The sequence below is a fragment of the Haliaeetus leucocephalus genome, unplaced genomic scaffold, assembly GCF_000737465.1.
Source record: "Haliaeetus leucocephalus isolate CR32 unplaced genomic scaffold, Haliaeetus_leucocephalus-4.0 Scaffold1, whole genome shotgun sequence".
Lineage (NCBI taxonomy): Eukaryota > Metazoa > Chordata > Aves > Accipitriformes > Accipitridae > Haliaeetus > Haliaeetus leucocephalus.
This window is the reverse complement of record NW_010972437.1, coordinates 15,920,855-15,940,712: the sequence shown is the minus strand read 5'-3', so window position 1 is coordinate 15,940,712 and position 19,858 is coordinate 15,920,855. Positions and strand designations below refer to the sequence as shown.

The window sequence follows — 19,858 nt, the reverse complement described above, 5'->3', positions numbered from 1 at the left end:
GCCCCGGGCGCAGGAGCCGGGCGGTGGCTCCGCGATCCTGCCGCCGCCCTCGGGGACTTCCCCTGCGAGCGGCGCTGGGCGCCTGGGCGGGAGCTGGTCCCTTGCAGGAAGCGAGCAGCGCCAGGCACCGGGGGGTCGTGCGAGGTCTCGGATTTCCTGCCGGCTTTGCAGCTTCGCGCGTTGGGGTTTGAGCTGCGGTTTCTCCTTCGGTTCAAACGCTTGGAGCGCGGTGACACAGCTGTACCTTAAAGAGGAGGGAGCTTTGACACTGAGAGGATTTCTGTAGGAAATCGGACAACGGCCGCCCGGAGGCCCCAGAGGTGAAATGCCTTTCAGACGCTAGGGGCAGAGCCCCTAACGCTTTGGTAACACCAGCATTTCTCGCAAAGTTTCTGCTCTTTGAACTTCTTTCTCTGGCAGTCAAGCCACGGAAAGACGGATACAATTGCAGGAGGGGCTCATATTTATTTCTTTGGCACTGGTTCTTGGCATCAAATAGAGGTGGATGTGTAAGTCTGCAACAGGGAATTTTAAATTAAGACCAGAAAAATCGAAGTATTGGATAAAAGTTTAAAATTTAGCTCTGAAGATGACCCTGGGTTATCACATCAGACAATTCCATTTCCAAGGAGAATTTTGAGATAGTAGCACTAATTGGTGGAAAAGACTGAGAATAACCTGTGAATCAAAACTATAAAGCCTTTGGTTGTTTAAAAAGCTGAGTATCACCAAGCAGTCAGAAAGCTGCGGGAGTTTCTGGAATTATTGTAAGAGAAGAATTCTAGCCTCAAAATGTAATTATTGAGTGGTGTGGTTTGTGCTTTTGGTTTGGCCCATCTTAGCTTTTTTCCCCTCTACTTGCGGAACACTAGCTGTTATCAGAGAGAGGGGCAGGTATTTTACAACTTGAGAAATGGAACAGAAAACGTATGTGATCCGCTAAAGCAAGAGGAAGAGACTCGAAGCCAGGGGAGACAGCAAATGTTCTTAGTCTTGCCTTCAAAATACTTGTCAGAGCTTTCGTTAAAGTTGTGCTGCTTGTTCCTTCATTCCGCTCCTGCAGATTAAGCACAGCATTTAGCATTTTGCTGCTGTTTTTTTAAGTAATCTCTATCTAGAAGTGGCTTAGTAACTTTTTATAATAGATACATCTCCTTTAGAGTAAGCCAAAGTATTTACAAATATTAAAGGTTTGTCTATATGGAAGGTAATAGACTTCATCTAGATACAAACTTTGCTCTACTCACTATTGTATACCATTCTCCTTGAAGGTAGTGATTACTACTAGTTACGAATTTACACTGTGCTAGCTATATTGGTTTACCTTAAGAATACCATTAATGTGCCCTGACATTAGTTCCATGCAGCTCAGTGTAAATTTACAACAGAGGATCTAATGTGCTGCAAATTCACAGCTTGCTTAATGTGATTTTCTGTGTATAGATAAGTCCACTTTTATAAAGTAAAATCACAGTGAAATGACAGTCTTTTATATTACTTTTCAAACTAGTATCCCATATGTGCTGTGAGATGCGTGACCAGAGTTTCAGAATGTCTTACAGCTCCACTTAAATATCTATCTGGTATACTGTGCACTCTCTCGTCTTACCAACAACAATAACAAAGAAAAACAAAACAAACCCCCGCCCACCCCTGGGATGAATTTTCCTTTTCCCAGTGAGTAGGAATCACAACATATATATATATATATATATATATTTCAGCCAATCCATGCTTTGTTTTCTAAACATTTAAGTAGTGATCATCACTGTCTCTCAAAATATAGTACAGTCAAATTATAATCTCGGTCTTGTGACAAAACGTACCTGAATGTTACCAAGCTTTTGGTAGCCAAGTTGCAGTTTAATAATATTTTGAGAGATTATCTGCAAGGTTTTAATGCTTCTCAGTGGTTAATTCTAAGAAAAAAAAAGACCTACACTGACAAACCATATGCCTAGCATCTGCTAGTTTCAGTGGGTACACAATTTTAAGTACCTTTGGAAATCTGGATTCACCTATCTAGACCAAAATGTCTAATCATCTGTAGTGCTTCTGACTCTGGTCATGCCAGAGAGGCTTATGGGACCTGACTCTGTACTCAGAACCACCTGAGTGATCCAGTAAGAGTCAACATAGCAGAATATGTTTTCCATTTAGTTGCAATAGTTCCTAGCAGTGATTCTCTACACCTTGGAAGAATCTCAAGTTCCTCCTGTCTGATCAAAATACCCATGGTCCCAAAAATGATTGTAATGGTTGTGCTTCTGGTGCTCTGTCAGATTGTCTTTTGTGATAGCCTGAGACTTAAAAAGCTGTTCCAGCTAATTATTTCAAATTACTTTATACCATGGTGTTCATTTGCAATCAGGTATGTATTAATATGATGCAAAGAGATTAAAGAAATGAATATCCACCAGTGGCTGCTACACAGTAAAGTTTGAGAAGCCGTAGCTGTTCATCATATTGTATGCTGAACACAAAAATATTCATAAAGAAGTTGTACGATTAAGAAGAGCTACTTACTAGAAAGGACCAAAATACAGCTTTTGGCCTGAAGTTTGGTTTTCCAAACACTTGGTGGGCCTACCAGATGTGATGTCTCCTTCAGACTTCTAGCCTCAGTGAAACTCAAGACTTTTATAAGTCTGTTTATATATTTGAGTCTTTCCTCAGAAATATTTGGAGAAGTCAAACAGGAAAAATGGAAAACATAAGTGCTCTCTGCAGAACAAAAAAATATAATTATTGTTTGTGACTAAAAGGTATACAGTCTACTTTACAGGTGCAACAATGTGTTCCAGATGTCTCAATGTGTGGCTATGGGAGACAAAATATGTGCTGGAGAAAGCTTTATACTGATTCAAGTGGCTTCCTTCAAATGTGCTGTGAGGAAGAGAAGGCAAAAGTGCTGTTAGCACTGAGGACTGTTCGAGTTCTACTCAACTAAGTGTGTCTTTTGATACCAAATATATTAAAAATGTCTGTTTTTTTCAGAAATAATTTCTTTTTGTTTCTTTGCATTTTGAGGCTGAAATGGCATAAGGACAGTTTTGTAATTTGTCATTACGCTGGTTCTGTTTGAGAAGATTGTGAAGAGAGTGTTAACTGTAAATCAGGAGAGCAAATGAGGAAAAGAACCTGTTTTCTGTGGTTATGTCATTGGGACAACCATTTCAATGTGACAAGTAGTGGCTGTCATGCAGTTCTTTCAAGTTTATGTATTTTTCTTTATAAAATTAATTTCCTGGCCACTGAAGATTCTTGCCACATGTCCTCAGAGTGCAGTTGAATGGTTAGTGTATCTCAGGTTTCTGTTCATTTTTATTGTATTAATTCCAATTAGTTGTCTTGTTTTGCTTCAATGTGCTTATTTTTCCAGATACTTAGTAAATAGGATGGAAGAGGAAGGATGCTGCACACTCAGCATATAAAATACAGTTATTAAAGGAGATAATATTGAGAACACTTTTTACTATAACTGGAAGTTCTAGGCAGCACATGTGCAAATAAACAGAGGAGTCCAGATACACACGGGTGTTCATGGAATACGGAATTGTAGAAGTTGCACGTACACCATACAGTCAAAACATCTGGGCCAGTGGTACTGTTTTCATACAACTTAAAGAAGGTATAAGATTCAGTTTTCTAGTAGAGTGAAGAAGTCAGTGTGGAGTGAATGAAAACAAAAAAATAATTAAGTTTATGCACCATAAACTGCATCTGTGATACATTTACAGTGTATATCAAATAAGATGGGACCCATACCGTAACTCTTTTGTAGACTTAAAACTCACATCAGGTGCAGAGGGGCATTGCAGCAGTGCCATCTTTTATAGCATGTCAGTCAAGACCCCTCATGTACACCAGGGCATGTGATTTTAATAAGCTATACACAGTTTGGGTCCTTGACTGAAAAGAAGATTAATGTTTCTGAGAATGGATGAGGGTGTAGCCCTGTAGGTAATGCTGAAACACGCTCCTGAGCCTGATTGCCTTAAGCAGTCCCGCTTCTCTTCCTTTATTTGCCAAGACCAAATTGAAGCCCCCTCATACAAGCAGCAGCACCACAGGCAATGCAGTCAACATAGTAACTGACAGCTGTTGCTCCATTGCCTGAAGACTTTGAAAACCATCTATTATTTAAAAGGAATCTTCAGGCTGCTCTGTTCCTAAATTTCTCTACCAATGTACCACTCACAGCATGGCAGGCCTAGAATTCTCCCTTACTAAAGTACAAAATTAAGATTAAGACATAAATAGCAATTTTCTCTAGGCTCAAATGCTGCAGCTATTCTACCCTCTCTCAGCCTGCAGATGTGTAGCTATTTCTCTAGTAAAGACACTTTTTAAAGAAATGACTGCTATTTATTTCTCCCTGTGTTTGTACCATTCACTGAATTTCATCTAGTGTATATTAGAAGTACCCAGCACATACCTCATAGTTTTTTTGATCCCATATGGACTTGCTCTGTGATTTCAGGTTGTGTAAGTCCTAGTCCTGTTGAGCTAAAACATGCATTTGGAACTTCTAGAACATGCTCAACTTCATCTCACTTCTGAAGAAAAGGTGTCTTTTGATTCATGCTCTAGATTGGGACTCAGAAAATAAGAGATTAAATACTTTTTGCTGTGTTCCAGCCAAGCTGCATAACTTTGAGAAAATAATTTATACCCTTCTGTTCCTAAAAGCATATAATTTGTAGAAATGTGGGAAAACAGTATTTTCATAGTTGAAAAAGCCATCATCAGGAGGTGCTCAAATACACTGGTGACAGACACCACAGTAAAATGGATTTGTAACTCAGGAATCCTGTCCTTCAGAGCACTAAATATCCTGGACATAGTGGAATAAAACATTTTAAAGACAGTTGCTCAATCTATGGAAACAGAAGAGTTAGCTGTTTGTACCATTTCAGCCTGGACCATGTCGATCCAACTGTGTATAACTGAATCTTTTTCAGTTCTGGAAGCACTTGGAACCAAAGCACTGTGTACAAATGGGATTAAATAAACAACAAATATGTATACATTCTTCCCCCCCTCCCACTTTTTTTTTAATCTCCAGTGGTATTTTGGATGCTATGGTGGTTTTTTTTAGTGCAAAGTTCTACTGAGTTGTTTAAAGTTGGAAAGTTAAAACAGCTTTCTGTTGCTGTGAAGAAGCTGTTCTAGATGCCAAGTTGGGTGTGATCAGTCCTGATCTGAAATCAGAGAATATTGGTTCCTGTAGCGTTTTGGGAGGACAATCTAATGTTATTTTTCCAGAAATTCTAGACCATCAGTGAAAGTTTCAGATGCCTTTGAAAAACAAATAAGACACGAAACAATACTAGTTATTCCTAGCAAAAGTTACCAGTGCTAATTCTGATTCAACAATGCTCCTGCTTCACATCAACTTCTACTAGATACTTGCTAAGCCCATTTGGTTTTCTCTTAAACCACTTGCCCTTTCAGACATTTTAATATAGATACCTGGCATATTGCTGTTATAGCAAGGGGAGAAAAGGGGGCTCAGGGAGTCATCAGAAGAGGTACATAACCACCTGTGGCTACTTGAGAGTTGCAGCTACTACCATACCTACAAAAACATGCCCTGGCCAGCTGAGAGTATAACAGTTTGAGTTGCTAGAAATGCTGAGATCTGCAAGCAAAATGTTCTGTCACCATAATGGAGAAGGTACAGGTTACTGAAATGACAGTTATGCTTGTAAGTTACAGTAGAATGTTGCTAGATGCAAGAGTTGACGGACAAAGCGGTTCTCAGAGGAAGAAGGAAGAAAGAAGAAAAGAATACAACACAGATTAGAGTGACCCCAGGGCCATTTGAGTTGGCTTTACTTGGCGATCTTATGAAATTTGAAGACGCTATGTGGCAGTTTCCACTACTAATGGAGTATATTGTACTTAATGTTTTTCAAAGCTGTCCTCCTGCTTTTGCTGAGAAACAAGAATTTATGCTAATGAAGAATACTTGTCTGTTAAGTCTTGTTTCCCCCTCTGGCTTCATCTTACATGATTTCTTTTTCAACTAAAGATAATTCAAGGTTCAGATAGTTCTTTTCTGAGAATTATTATGGAGAAAATGTGACAAAACAAAATATTGAGTTTCTTTTATCATTCCGAACAAACCACTTCTAAGATCTCAGTGACACTACAGTATTAGAATAAAATGAAATGGAGTGCAAAGAGGCACAAGTGATATACACATGAAAAGTCAACAGAAAAGAAGCTTGAAAAAATTTATTTAAGGCTATCATTTAATATCCTTAAAGCTTAGCCTTTTTATAACAAAGGTTTTAAGAGGGATATTCACTTCTCAGGCATTTGTAACTGCCAGCCCCTTACAAATAACACATATAATTGGTGATTGAATCCTTTGTGTGTAGAAGTCAACTTTTTAGAAAAATAATTTTATCATTAAATATAAATGGAGTTACTTCAGTCCTAATAAATGGAAAATATGAAGATATGGAACTTTCATAGTCTTAAAGCTGTTAAGATAACCATCCCTTAGACAATAAGTTTTCCATATATAAACCTTTGGCAACACTAAACTATAGTACAATTATTTCCTGGCATGCAAGGTGACATAGCTTTGTTACACCCAATGTAAATGACAGAATACAGATTTCAGAATCTCTTAATAACTGGCAGTTGATGCAATGAAGATCTTCATTTATCCCATTTTTATTCTGCATTTTTACTGGTATTCTCCCAAAAGGTCCCTGTAAAAGAAAGCAGCAGCAATTAGGACATATTATAAATCTCCCAAGATTTATGAAATATGTGTGGAACATATTTTTTCTGTTTAAGAGTTAGCAGATGTTAGTTCCACAGACCCCTCAATGCCTCTGTCTAATAACAGATTGAAAACAATTATTCCTAAAGGAAAAGGGTTTTAATAGTTTCTAATAGATTGTTTGTTTCAACACTGAACTACAAACACAAAAATATTAAAAAGTTAATAAAAACTGTACTTTACCTATAGCTTCTAAATTTTTTGAGATGATGTTTTTTTTTCAGATTTCCAAGATCAACTAGTCATTTTGGGTGCTTCAGTAGTCAAAAGACTAGAAGTAATTCATTTTTACAGAGTGGACATCCAACATTTTAAAAAATCTGACCACTCACATGAGCCTTGATTTGGCATTTTATTATTTTTGAAACGCTTTGTTAATGTTTACAAATAATTCTTAAATATTAACCTGTTTGCAGAGCTCAGGTAGAAAATGTTGCAATTCCAACAGGATTTGCCTATATACAGGCAAGCTAAAGCAGGGTTCTTAAATAGTTAGCTATCAGGAGCTCAGATTACAGTACCCTATTGCCTGATGACAAGCCACAATTTAAGGCACTGTTTTGCATCATGGTCTTTAAAGAAATATTCAAATTGGTGTAATTTTACCAATAAAAATGTCTTATCTTATAATGCCCATGCAAAGGAGAGTTTTATTTTTCAATAATTTAATATGACCTCACTTCTGGTAACCTTCAGTAGCAAAACTCCCCTCAATTTAAATAGGAAACTATTAAATAGGTTTACACTGATACAAAATACAAATTATATTTGGAATGAGTTCTGTTTAGTGTCTTATCATTGTTCAGTACTGTCTGTAATAAAGTTTGTAACACAGTTAGAGAGATGTCAATAGTTAAGAGAAAAATTAGCAATGTTTTCCCTATGTGTGACAAATACATCTAAAACTCCAGTATACTAAGAATAACACAATAAAAATTCAGGCACCTTTGAGTAACTTTTGTGTTAATCAGCCATTTTAGGAACTCTTTGGCAGCCATGTCATCAAGGACTTTGTTGATATCACTCGTGAAAGTGCCATCTGCATGTCTTCGGCCCATTTCTTCAGCTACAAGAGCTTTTTCTGGGAAACTTTAAAGGGAAGAAATTATCAAACAATTTGCAGATCAAAATAAACAAACTGTTTAAAAGGGCCTCGTTACAGGATTCTAATACACTGCACATTTCCAGTGATTTTAAGCAGTTAAGCGTTGAGCATGATGTTATGGCTCAGTACAGTTCGATGTATATCAGAACATCTTTTGAAGCATTATTTTAACAACAGAATAAAACATGGAAGTCTCCCTTTACCAGATGAGGACTGTTACTTCACGTGAGTCTAAATTCCTTTCTAGCATTTTTTGGAAAAGCCATACAAGCAAAAACATATCTCAGTCTGTAATGTCTGTGCCAAGTAGACTAGACATTAATGAAACTCAAAGTAGATTTACTAAGAATTGCTATTTAAGAAATATCACTATTAAAACATTAGTCAAATTTTCATACGTTTTTTCTGTTTTAATTGGACTTACACCCTAGTTATATACTTACAATTAGATTGCATAAGTATTTAGATATTAAGAACAGCAACTTTTTGGGGTGCTTAGAATAACTCAATTACAACACCTGTATAAAATCTATGTGCTTGTTTGCTGTACAATAGCATTTTATATTTGGAATCAGATCCTCATTCTTGCTCTATCATTTTTTGACCATTGGAATACCATTATGCCAAGGGCCTGGTTTAGAAAACTTTCCTCTCTTGTTTCCTCCCATCAAAACCAGATTTTAATGAATTCCTTTAAGGTGGGCTGACACAGAAGCATGCTGTGCTCTGGGATCAATGACAGGCAGACTGGTTCTTTTCATGCAATAATTTCAGGGAAGGCTGTATATAAGTTTGACCACAAGTAATACTAAATATTGGGAAGCAGAAGGGTAGTCTGCGTTTAATTATCCATCTAGGTTTCTAAGCTTAGCTTCTTATCACACCTAGGTTGTAATCTCTGTCTCTTACAGATACTGAAATACCCTATTTCTGCTCATGAAAATAAAATATGACAGAAAAACAACTGCAAATCTGAACATCACTATGAAGAGGCAACAGCCTTTCCCTTCTCTGTATAGCTGACCTCATTTATTTAACTCTGTTTTTTCAGGCAATTGTCATTATTTACAAAATTTACTTTTACCTATTTAGTCTTCCTTGACTACAACACACAATCTTGTCTTACAGATTATATTTTATTGTTATTGTTATTTATTATTTTTATATAGTGCGAGAGACTTACATAGTACTTTACAGCTGGTAGCATATATAAGCAGAGGATGAACTGAAATCCCTGCCCCAAAGAGCTTACAGTCTAAAGGCATAAATAAGTACAGAACAGTTAAAAGGTGTGGAGTGGCATGTGCATTGTGTAGCTCCTACACATGCAGAGTTGGAAATATGATGAGATAGAAGGTGCCTGCAGAGACTGAAGGTAAGGCCTTTCTAAGTGTAAGACTCTCATAAAAAAAGATGTAAAGTCATGAGTGAATAGATGAAGTGAATAGGCTTGAGAAATCTGCAATGAGTATGTGGAGAACATGATATTAATGGAAAAAATCAGAGACATAGGTAGGTCAAAACAGTGGAGCACGGTGTGCAGGAAACTGTGAACAATAGCAAAAGAAGTAGAGGTGTCTTAAAAAGGAAAATAAGTCACAGTTGTAGGAAATTATCGTTATTTTGGCAGCAGCAACTTGGGGAGACTCTGGGGGCATGGGAAGAGGCAAAGAGGTCATCAGTTACTGCTGGGAATGATCACCAGCACATAGAGTACAGCTGATGACATTGGTACAAATTTAATCTTGGAAATATTGCAGAAGAAAAGATTGACTGTGAAAAGGAAAAAAAGAGAAAGTAATTTAACATGACACTGACTTGAATCATTTCAATGATAGTTAAGGAGACTGTAAGCAATGTTATGTGAAGGGGGAAAGGTGGTAGAGGAATGTTTGGTTTAGTTTTAAATATATTCAGCTTAAATATAACTTGACCTTTTAGAGTGTAACAGCATAGTGAACAGGTTTGTTTTAATCTGTATTTGAACTTAATATTTTAAAGTGGTAGTCTAACACCCACAGAATATCTTCTATTACAAAAGAAAAACATGAAGTACAGCAAGAATGATCAAAAACACATCAAGGTTTCATCAGAGTTGGTTTCTAACCTCAAAAGCAAGGCAAAATTTAATAATAGGAATGGATGGATTCTTACTCTCTTCTTCCTCGTCCATTCACTAACCAAGCAATGAACTCTTTGGCAGCTTGACCTTCCAAATAGGAGGTGATATCACTGGTGTAGGTGCCTTCAGCATGTCTCTCAAATTCAGCATGACGTTTGGAGATCGCATTGCTGAAAGAAGAGCAATACTCTAGAAGCAGGCTGCATAATGACTTAATTTTTTTTCAACCTTTACTGATTTCTATTTCCCACCCACCAGACTAGCATTTCCTATTAGGGACAGGGGTTTTTTTGCTTCTCAAATTACCCTTGATATTTTTTTCTTGATATCTTTCAGTTCTGAAGGCATTGTCTGTGCTATGCAATACAGTTTTGTGCAGAGATGCCTGAACTAGTTCTGAACAAATCAAATCAGGTGCTGAAAGCAAATATAGCTGCATTGGAATGGTCTGCTGGATTAATCAATTAGCTATGATCAACAAACTGTATTGTATTCTACAGACATATTTCTTGTTACCTCTTGTGTTAACCTAAAAATTTCCATTAAGCCACTCCTCCTACCTTCGTCTTCTTTATTTCTTAGCCAAACTGTTCAGACTTAATTCCTTTTGAATTTACATTTTGAATTGTTTTGTGAACACCCTTTTAATCATCATTCTGACCAAGTGATAATCTTGGAACAATTTCAAGCCTGGTCATCTTCTCAGCCTAATAGAGAAAGATGATTTCCTTCTCCCTCCCTATACCTTATTGCGCTTCTTTCTCTGATATAGCACAAAATTATGTCACAGTGCCCCTTCGTAAGGCAAGCTGCACTGAGAAGTAGACATATTATGGAAAATTTTCCACAAACAAGTTCCCTAGAATTTCTATTTCAGAATTTGCTAATTTCCACCCAATTTTCAGGGCCTTTAGCTCTTTCTATTATTTTTTATCTTCTTGGGATTTCACCATTCCTCCTAATTTAGTACCATCTGCACTCTTCATCAGCATGCTAACTAAAGTTGTTTGGAACATTATGATGAAACATTAATTTTGTTGAGATATGCTGTTTCATTGAAGCAGAAACTTTATTACAGATTTGTTACTGATATGGACTGTGTTTTGAATGGAAGGATCTTCGTGATCCGGGCTATCCTCTTTGGAATTTCTGACAAAAAGAAGAATGAATATAGGTATTTCAATCTGTTTTGCAAAAACACTGGGGTTTTGTTTTATTTGTTTCAAATTTCCAACTGCCCAACCCCATCCAAAAACATTGTCAAGAAACAAAATTCCGGCCTCCAGCAGGTCTTGTGCTCTCCTTTCCTGTAACGAGTGGTTTATGTAACATGGGACTGAGTGCTTAGGGCTGAGCATTGTATCATGTTTTATCAGCTCTCTGCAAATTGCTGCCTGGCCATTTTCCTTCCATTAGTCTTCTCACTGGTTTTCTTTTCCTCAACATAACAAGTTTTTTTTTCTTCAGCCTTTTTCTATACCAAGTTTTTCTTTTTATCTTATTCTCTACTCTCCTTTATTACTTGGAATGTCCTTTCCTGAAATCTATTCTCATCCTGTTGCATTCCTTGAAGCCATTGCACACAGCTATCGAACACAGGTACAGGAGTAAATAACATAGAGGCATTTCCTCTTTCCTTGTGAAAAATAGGTGCGAGATAATTTCTTTTGATAGGTATTTTTTGGGTTATGGTAACATTGTAAAGAATACTAGTTTTCTTTCTTGTTTAACAGAAAATGAGCTCAAACTGGTTTTGAGTAACAAGTTGTGGCAACTAGAATACCTTGAGAGCTGGTCCAGGATTTTGTCATTTTCTTTGTCCTCCTGTCCTTGTTGGCTGCAGTGGAATTCCACAGTCATTAGATCATTATTGCCAGTACATTGCAGAGCATGCATAAACTGATAAGACTTTATTGGTTATTATTTAAATATTATGATAAACAACCATGACTGATAGATGAATATTACAAATAATTTTGGGCTTATAAATTTAAGTTAATACAATATCTGGAAATCATTACTTTAAAGACTTCCATAGGGATTTAAAAGCATTAATATAAGAGATTTTTGGATTCTGTGGACATACCTTCTCTAGAACACAGGGCATAGACTTACATGCTCTCAGCTTGGTAGCTTGTATTTAATCAAAGCTTGTATTTTCAAAAAACATGCCAACTCATGCCTTAACATTATACTTGTGATACCGGTAAAGTATCCAGTGGTCAACAAAACTTAAACCTTAGCTCCCTTTTCACAAATGAAACTTCAAGATTAGAGTACCCATAGATAGGAAAGTTTTATTAAGGCTCAATGGCCCAGATGTTCAAATTGTATTTACATATCTTATTCCTATTGAACTTAATTCATTCACTGAAACAATCTGTCCCAAAGAAGCTGAGATAGTCTTTTTAGACAGCATATCAGCTAATACACTGATACTACACTTGATTTATCCAAATACTTTTGACTGATTTTGCATATATTCCCCATTTTTAATAACATATTAATTGTGTGTATCTATTATAAATTATATATTATTAAATTATATAAATAAATATATTATTAAATGATATATAATTTTTCCTTAAGTACTTTACTTATTGGAGGGTTATGCATGGTCTGTGATGGGAAGCTGAAATTAAGAAACTGCATTCAGCCAGATTTTTGGCTGTTTCTGTATGTGAAGAACTATAGCAATGTGACCAAAATGCTTACCCATTTCTTTTAGTGCTCATTAACCATTGCACAAAGTCCTGAGCTCGTCTAGTGTCCAAGTACTTGCTGTAATCACTGGTGAATGTGCCTTGTGAGTGACGTTTCACTTCATTCAGCTGTCTAGATTCATCTAATGGTTCAGACTGGGAAGCTTTGAATGATCTGTGAAAAGTTTATAACTTGTTAATTGGCAGTGGTTATAGTACATTCTACAGGTGCATTGACTTTTCTTTTAAAAATACTGTTTTAGACTCTCACAAAGTAAAAGCAAGTGGCATATTGATCACTAGCTGGCTAGTAAAATGAATCAACATAATGGATTGGATACCGCACAATTACAAGGTCTTCTTAGGTAACTAAAGCAGCTATTTGTAATACCAAAAACTTCTATGCTATCCTTTGCAATATGAAAACCTTTTGCCAATTCCAATGGTAGATTAAGTACTGTGTAATAGTATACAAAAAACTATCTTTAAGTCACAGTGTGTTTTGCTTCAAACTATAAGAAAAAGTTCACGCCAAATGTTTCTAGAAGTTTGATCTAAAGAATTTACCTTGATTTCTCCTCCGTATCCTGAAGAGGATTTTGCCAGCTGCCTTGAACTATCATTAAAAGAAGCCCAGCAATAAAATAAACACTTTTCATTTTCATTGCCTGTCAAAACAGAAATATGGCAACAAAGAAAAATGTAATCATCTTTACATATATCTGAATCAATTACATTGAAAAGAGACATCCTTAATGCTGATCTAAACTTGATGATATTGAGAACCTGTGAGGACAGGGTCCATGTCCAGTGGATGGAAACTGTAGTGCCTTGGGTAGGCATTCAAAAGACATAGTCTTTTCTATAGACTTTTCTAGCCTTTAGGCTCTAGTCTCTATTCTAGAATGCAAGGTGAGCTGAGAGCAACTGCATCCTCACTTTCTTCAGTAATACGAAGATAAAGGTCTGTATCTCCTTTGTTCTGTGTACTGCTGATGGCAAACATTAGATCTGTTTCTACAATACTGTTTTATTGCAAAACTAGGGTATTGGTGTGACTTTTATTTTTTCCAGCTCATTCACTAGACAAAAGATAAAGCAAATCTGTCAAGAATACTGTCACATTAGCACCTCTCCATTCTTTCCTTCTGGCCCTCCACCCTCCTTTTAAAATTTTTTTTTTTAAATAACAGACATTGCAGCAGTAGGCCTCTGGACTTAATGATGACTTATTAATAGGTGTGAATCCTTAGGAAAAAAACAACCACCAAACCACACACTGGCATGTGTTCAATTAATGACATGATATGGCAAGTTTTGCTTGTTGCACTATTGACATGATACTTTATTTCGGCTTAAGGGCTTCCATTATGGGACTATATGGGATATACAAGATGTGGGGTATATAGTTCATATTAATGGTAAACCAAAGCAGAAAACATTGTCTCCCAGATGTAATTCTTACTGTTACAGGTCATTCTATTGGCTTCAACCATGTAACAGAAATGGCTACATTATTACATGTGTCTTCATCACACACACTGGAATAAATTGACCAGTCTCACTGACTTTAATGTGCGATTACTCAATGTAAACTAGAGTATTACAGTCTGTACAAATACTTTGGTGATCCACAGCCAATCTGTGATTCCCTTACTTGCATTAATGACTGCTTTACTTATGCAAGTAGTACAGTTCTAACTTTTAGTGAATAGTTACCAATGGGAATAAGGCATTCTCTAATCCCCTAATTATGTGTGCTACAATTTTCATTATTTACTGTAGTAGTATTAGTCTATTGACACGTGATCCCCTATCGGCCAAACTCTGTTGAACAAAGAAATGCTATTCACTTTAGGCTCACAAAACCCTATGCAAAAGGGACTATGAGCAGCTAATGGCTAATAGACTCAAAAGTGCTTTGCATAAACAGGAAATGAGAGGAAATCTACTTACAAAATCAACTAGTATATATTGTTTATTTGTAATTATTTTGGATCACTTTAATTTATGGAATGAATGTATAGAAAAGGAAAAGATTTTAAAATTAGGTTAGGTACTTTTGACCTTGACAAAAAATTGAGTATGCCATTCATTCAATGGCTAAATGCTTGTTTGTTCTAACTTTAAAATCAGTGTGGATCACAATTTTAACCTGCTGTAAAGCAACAGAAGTTGCAATGAGTTCACATCAGCAAAATGTCACTGGAAATAATTTCATCATGTACTTGAACTGATATTTGTGTATTTGAAAGACCCCTTCTGTCATCCATGACACTTTCCTATGGAGGTTTATGTTACAGTCTGAAAAACAAGGGGAGATAGGAAAGATGAGTGCACTGAAGTAAAGTGGTAGCTGGCAAGGTAAGACCCAGGAAAAACCACCCTCTCCACTAATAATCTCCACCAAAATCCTCTGGCTGTAATGGAGGAGTTATTTATTGAAATTCAATAATTTATAAAATAAGGCAGTCTCACTGAAAACATATCTATTCTCTATTTTAATGCCTTGTCACAGTAGGCTGAATTTAAATATACTATGGCCTGGAGGAAGCCATAAGAAAGTTATGAAGGAATGATGTGTAGAGAAGGTGCAGATTACTCTGTCTTGAGATTTAGAGCTGGCTCTGCACTGAGCAGTGCAAATGGGGGATGGGGGGGGCCTATACGAACATCTCTGAAAAAGTAAACTTCTGCATCAAAAAACTTACTGCTGTAAGACTTCTACTCTGCGCCAGTAGCCTGCCCAGTTTCAGAGCATATTTTTTATTAAATCTCTTTCTTCCTTTTATTATAAAATAACTTATAGTTGGAGACGCAAAGCTTGACTGTTGGCAGGAATTTACTTATCATTAGGAAGAATGCATTGCTTCTGGTACTTTGTAAGGCCTAATTTTTAAGAAAATCTTGATGAATAATATAAATATTTTACTAGAATACCTCAGTGTCAGTATCAAAATATTTAAGGCAATCAAAGTCTTAATCAAATCTTAATCAAAACCATGAAAAGAAATGGAATATAAGATTTTCTGGTGGATTGTACTATTAAGCAATGGAGTCAATTTCCTTCTCTCCACCAGAAGCCACTGTCAGTGTTGCTCATGTTTTCATCAGCATGTATGGAGACTCTTTTCTGCCTTCTGTATGTCCTGATATATGACATTTGATTTCTACACTTGCACATTTTCTGCTATAGTACCAACAAATACCGTGGTGGCCATGTAGTCAGTCCTATTGTAACCCTAACTATAGTATTGAACTTTACACTGTTTCATTTGGAGCTGTAATTTCGTGGTGCAACACTGACATCCAATGTTTATCTCAAAGAATGCACAATTTCACATTTCATAGGCTGGAACAAAAACTCTGCCTATTCTTTGGGAGATGACTCTGCTGTGGACAAAAAAATGGTTTGATTGTAATGTAGTGACCCCCATGCTAGCTGATACAGCTGTAAATGAGTTAACCTAGACACCGAATAAAGTCTGGCTATTGCACCATACATAAGTAAATTTGCCCTGCTTAATGGTATGCTAGCAGTTTGGTATACTTTTACTTAACCTGAAAAACTAAAGAAAAATAGTTTACAGCTGCCTGTAGCTTTGTTAAACCATGATACAGATTAGACATAAACCTAAAGCACTGAGGTGGAATGAAAGAAAAAGTCTAGTCATTAATGCAGCCTCCTTATAGCAATATCAGATACCAAAAGCTATTCTTTTGTATAAAACTTTTATGAAAAAAACAAATTCAAAGCCTCCTGTAGTCAGTAAACAGATTTTTGATGATTTCAATATATCTTGGATCTAACTCTTATGCCTCAGTCCTATAAAGCTTTCAGATGGGAACAGTCCCACTGGCTACTTTATGCCTTAAGAATATGTTTAAAGTTAAATGCAGTTTTAGCTTCTTTCTAAGTTTTTCAGAATCAAAATCTGGGGACATTACTAAAAAGAAAGATGTATAAATGCAGTTTTTTGAAATGAATACAATTTTCAAGTAAGAGAATCCTTATTAATAAAATAAGTATTTTCAAAAGCTATTTAACTTCTGTCAAATATGTTCTTTTAAAAATTAGAATAAATTTTGTTTGTTCAACATTTAGTACTTCCTATTGGTAACCCAAACCAGCAACAGCAGTTTTCAACAAGTTAAAGAAGCTACAGTTTTTAAAGAAGAAATTTTTATTTTATCCTTGGGAACACAAAGTTGTTTTGTAAAGAAAAAGAGATGATCAGCAAAATAATATTTGTTTAGTTTATTCCTGCTAATCAATTAATTTCCCAATCAGAAGAAAGGTTTTATTTGCTCTAAGTTATTAAGGTCATCAGTAGATACTGCTAAAATCTGTGCAATCCTATTGTCAAGGTGCAGGAAAACTAAGGCTAATCTTACACAAAATATTTTTGTTCATATGCATATTAGGCTAATGGAAATGTTTTAATTTCTTTCTGATTGGAGATGAAAAATTAACACATCTTACTTTGAACCACCAGAAAGTATGTTACAAATATGTCTCTCAAATCTTGATCGGAAACTTACTGGAATATTATTTCTTTGATCAACATGTTTTTGCTAGTTTTTCCAATATATATTACTGCAGAGGTCTTTTGTACCTATGTGCAATTTTAACTAGCTTAATTTCATTGAGCTTTCAAAAAAAGAATCTTTCAAAAGTCTGATTTGTATCTCCTGTTTAAAAATAGGAATTATGCAGTTACAATAGTTAAGGGAATATTTTCCTATGAAAAGGCATGAATGAATAATACAGATTTCTATTGACATGGAACTGTTTGCAAATAGCATTTATTTCTAATTATAAATATATTACTTTTTCAGGTAGATGTACTTTACATCTAATTTACCTACCATGCTGTAATGCCTGGTGGAAAATTCTGTGAAATATAATGGTTCTAGTCTAACGAAATCCATAGTAGGATGGAAGACTAAATTAAATTTTATACAATAATCACAATAACTATTGAAAGGCTTTAATTTTTACTTTTGTGCTATATAATTTCCTTTTCAGATCTTACAGTGATATGAAAAAAATAGTTGCTTGGACAAAATAATCTAAAGGTAGGGCAGTGGAGTGGCAATCTGTAGGGTGATGGAGTGACAATCTATCTGCCTTGGACAGCTTTAAATCAGTGTCTATATAAACCCGCTTAATTTGTTTGCATTCTGCTAATTTAATCCCCATTGATTCTTAATTAGGCAGTATCTATAAGGAGTGAATATTTCAAAAATCACATTCATTAAATATCTCTAGAGAAGATACTAAAGGAGATAAAAATATAAAAATCAGTAATTATGTATCTCACATTTAAATGCTTTCTACAATGCATGACTTTCATGTTCTCATGGCTAATCTTCCTTCTCTCAATTGCTTCTGCAACCCAAACAGTTGATTTCCCTTTTTCGGATCATTCTCTGTTGAACTAATTCAATACATTAAAAGATTTAAATGATGATGTCATTAACTCCAGACATTGGTGAGTACAACCACAGAAGAAAACACCAATTTGCTGCACCTCTATTGCAAACTTTGGGCTATACAATTCAGACAATGCACTCAGTTTTCTCAAACAAATTGTACTGGTAGTTCATATAAATCTTACCTTTTTATACTTTGAAGTGATATGTAGCAGTTGTAGAAAGACCTGCTACTCTCTCTTCTGGAACTATGGCAAGCCTTGAGGATCCTGAGATCTGCCTAGCTGCCTCTTTTGCACAGACTTATATATATACTGTTCAGCTCTAGTAAGCATTACGAGAGTGCATCATTGCTGACAGTTTCCTTATTCAACTTAAAAAAAAAAAGTAATCATATTTGCTATTCATTTCATTTGATAATTTTACAAGCAATTTCACACATTCATTCTGCTTACTTTATGACATCAGTGCTAACATGGATTTGCAAAAGGAGTGAGGTAGCAATGTCCAAAGAAGTAAATATCAAACAGAAGGGCATTAGGATGACAGGGAGTGGGCTAAAGGTGCCTGGGATTAAGGCAGCAATTTCTCCAAATTCTGATTTGCCACATTTAACATTTAGAATCCCGGTCCTGTTGACATCAATAACATAACTTCACCTATCAATTTTAAATCAAGGTTTATAAATTTAATACATTGTTAACAATAACTAACATGACTTCCCCAAAGCCATGAAAGATTCTTCAAGTAATCTTGTGCCAATATAATGAATGTGAAGAGATGTGAAGTGCTGCAGTGATGGCTACCCACTATGAAAAGCCTAGCACAGGTCAAATTTAACAAAAATATTTGATTACCTTAGATGTAAAATGCTAACTTTGTAAATTCTTTTGTATGAAAATTCATACTTACGGGAGAACTGTATGGCAAACATTCACTATAAATTGAGTTTCACACTGTGGCCTACAGATTTAGGCAAGATAAGACTTTTGGTCATGTCTCCATTCCCTACAAAGAAAAAAAATCCAAAACCCAAACCAGATTTGAGCTTCGTAGCTGTGTGTGTTCTATGCAACTATTGTCAAGGTCCTAAACCATCCAGTAACAGGGGCAATTTCATAGCTGTGGTGGGGCAGCATTGCCAAAGAAGACTATGTAAAGCCATCTGGTGACTACAGGTAGGAGAGATTGACAGAAAGTTTGTCAATGGCCCTGGCAGCTGAAAAAATCTGCCAGTCAGGAATATGGGTCTTTTATCCTCTCTATGAAGCAACAAGTGAGATATCCCCCTCCAAGAAAGTTCCGAAGTTTTCCTTTATGGACTTCTTCATATGTCATGATAATCCTTTGTAAAATGCAAAAGGGCACAAAAATGAAATATGATTATTACATATGTAAGGTGCCAGGCAGTCCAGGAGACACATTAAATATGAAGGACTCCACCCTGAGTTTCAGTTCTGCTCAGTAGAGGGAAGGGTCTGGAATCACAGTGGACATCTCACTCAACATTAATGACAGCCTATGCTCCAGTCTGAAGTGGCCCATGGTCTAATTTGTGGTACAGAGCATACACATTACAGCAAACCCTCTTATTTCCCCTAACAATACTCCATGAAGCCAGCAAAGAATTTTCTTCAGTGAGTTAATTTTCTGCTGGCTGACCACAACCAGATTGGCATAGCCCATATGAT

General features: G+C 36.0%; 2 protein-coding genes across 2 annotated transcripts in view; both read right to left on the bottom strand.

The window, feature by feature from the left end:
* The window catches only part of DPP4 (dipeptidyl-peptidase 4), a 42,525-nt gene extending 40,289 nt beyond the window's left edge, over window positions 1–2,236 (bottom strand). Inside the window, 3 exon segments of the mRNA XM_010569541.1 lie at window positions 10–244; window positions 360–515; window positions 2,193–2,236. Coding sequence (XP_010567843.1) covers window positions 10–244; window positions 360–515; window positions 2,193–2,236 — 435 coding nt within the window.
* A 3,992-nt stretch (window positions 2,237–6,228) lies between these two features.
* GCG (glucagon) lies at window positions 6,229–19,165 on the bottom strand. The gene is made up of 7 exons (XM_010567622.1): window positions 19,080–19,165; window positions 13,299–13,399; window positions 12,745–12,906; window positions 11,813–11,866; window positions 10,062–10,199; window positions 7,748–7,891; window positions 6,229–6,728 (listed from the first exon to the last, which is right to left on the bottom strand). The coding sequence occupies exons 2-7, from the start codon at window positions 13,394–13,396 to the stop codon at window positions 6,704–6,706; spliced, it is 621 nt and encodes a 206-aa protein (XP_010565924.1). The 5' UTR covers window positions 13,397–13,399; window positions 19,080–19,165; the 3' UTR covers window positions 6,229–6,703.
* Window positions 19,166–19,858: the final 693 nt, after the last annotated feature.

Bases quoted from the DNA above. Each gene is read 5' to 3' on its own strand.
- GCG (XM_010567622.1), bottom strand. From the start codon at position 13,396: ATGAAAATGAAAAGTGTTTATTTTATTGCTGGGCTTCTTTTAATGATA. The intron at 10,200-11,812 runs GTATTCTAGTTG...CTCTTCTTTCAG, and splicing joins ATCCTGGACCAGCTCTCAAG to CAATGCGATCTCCAAACGTC. The intron at 7,892-10,061 runs GTAAGAATCCAT...TTCCCTTTAAAG, and splicing joins AATGGACGAGGAAGAAGAGA to TTTCCCAGAAAAAGCTCTTG.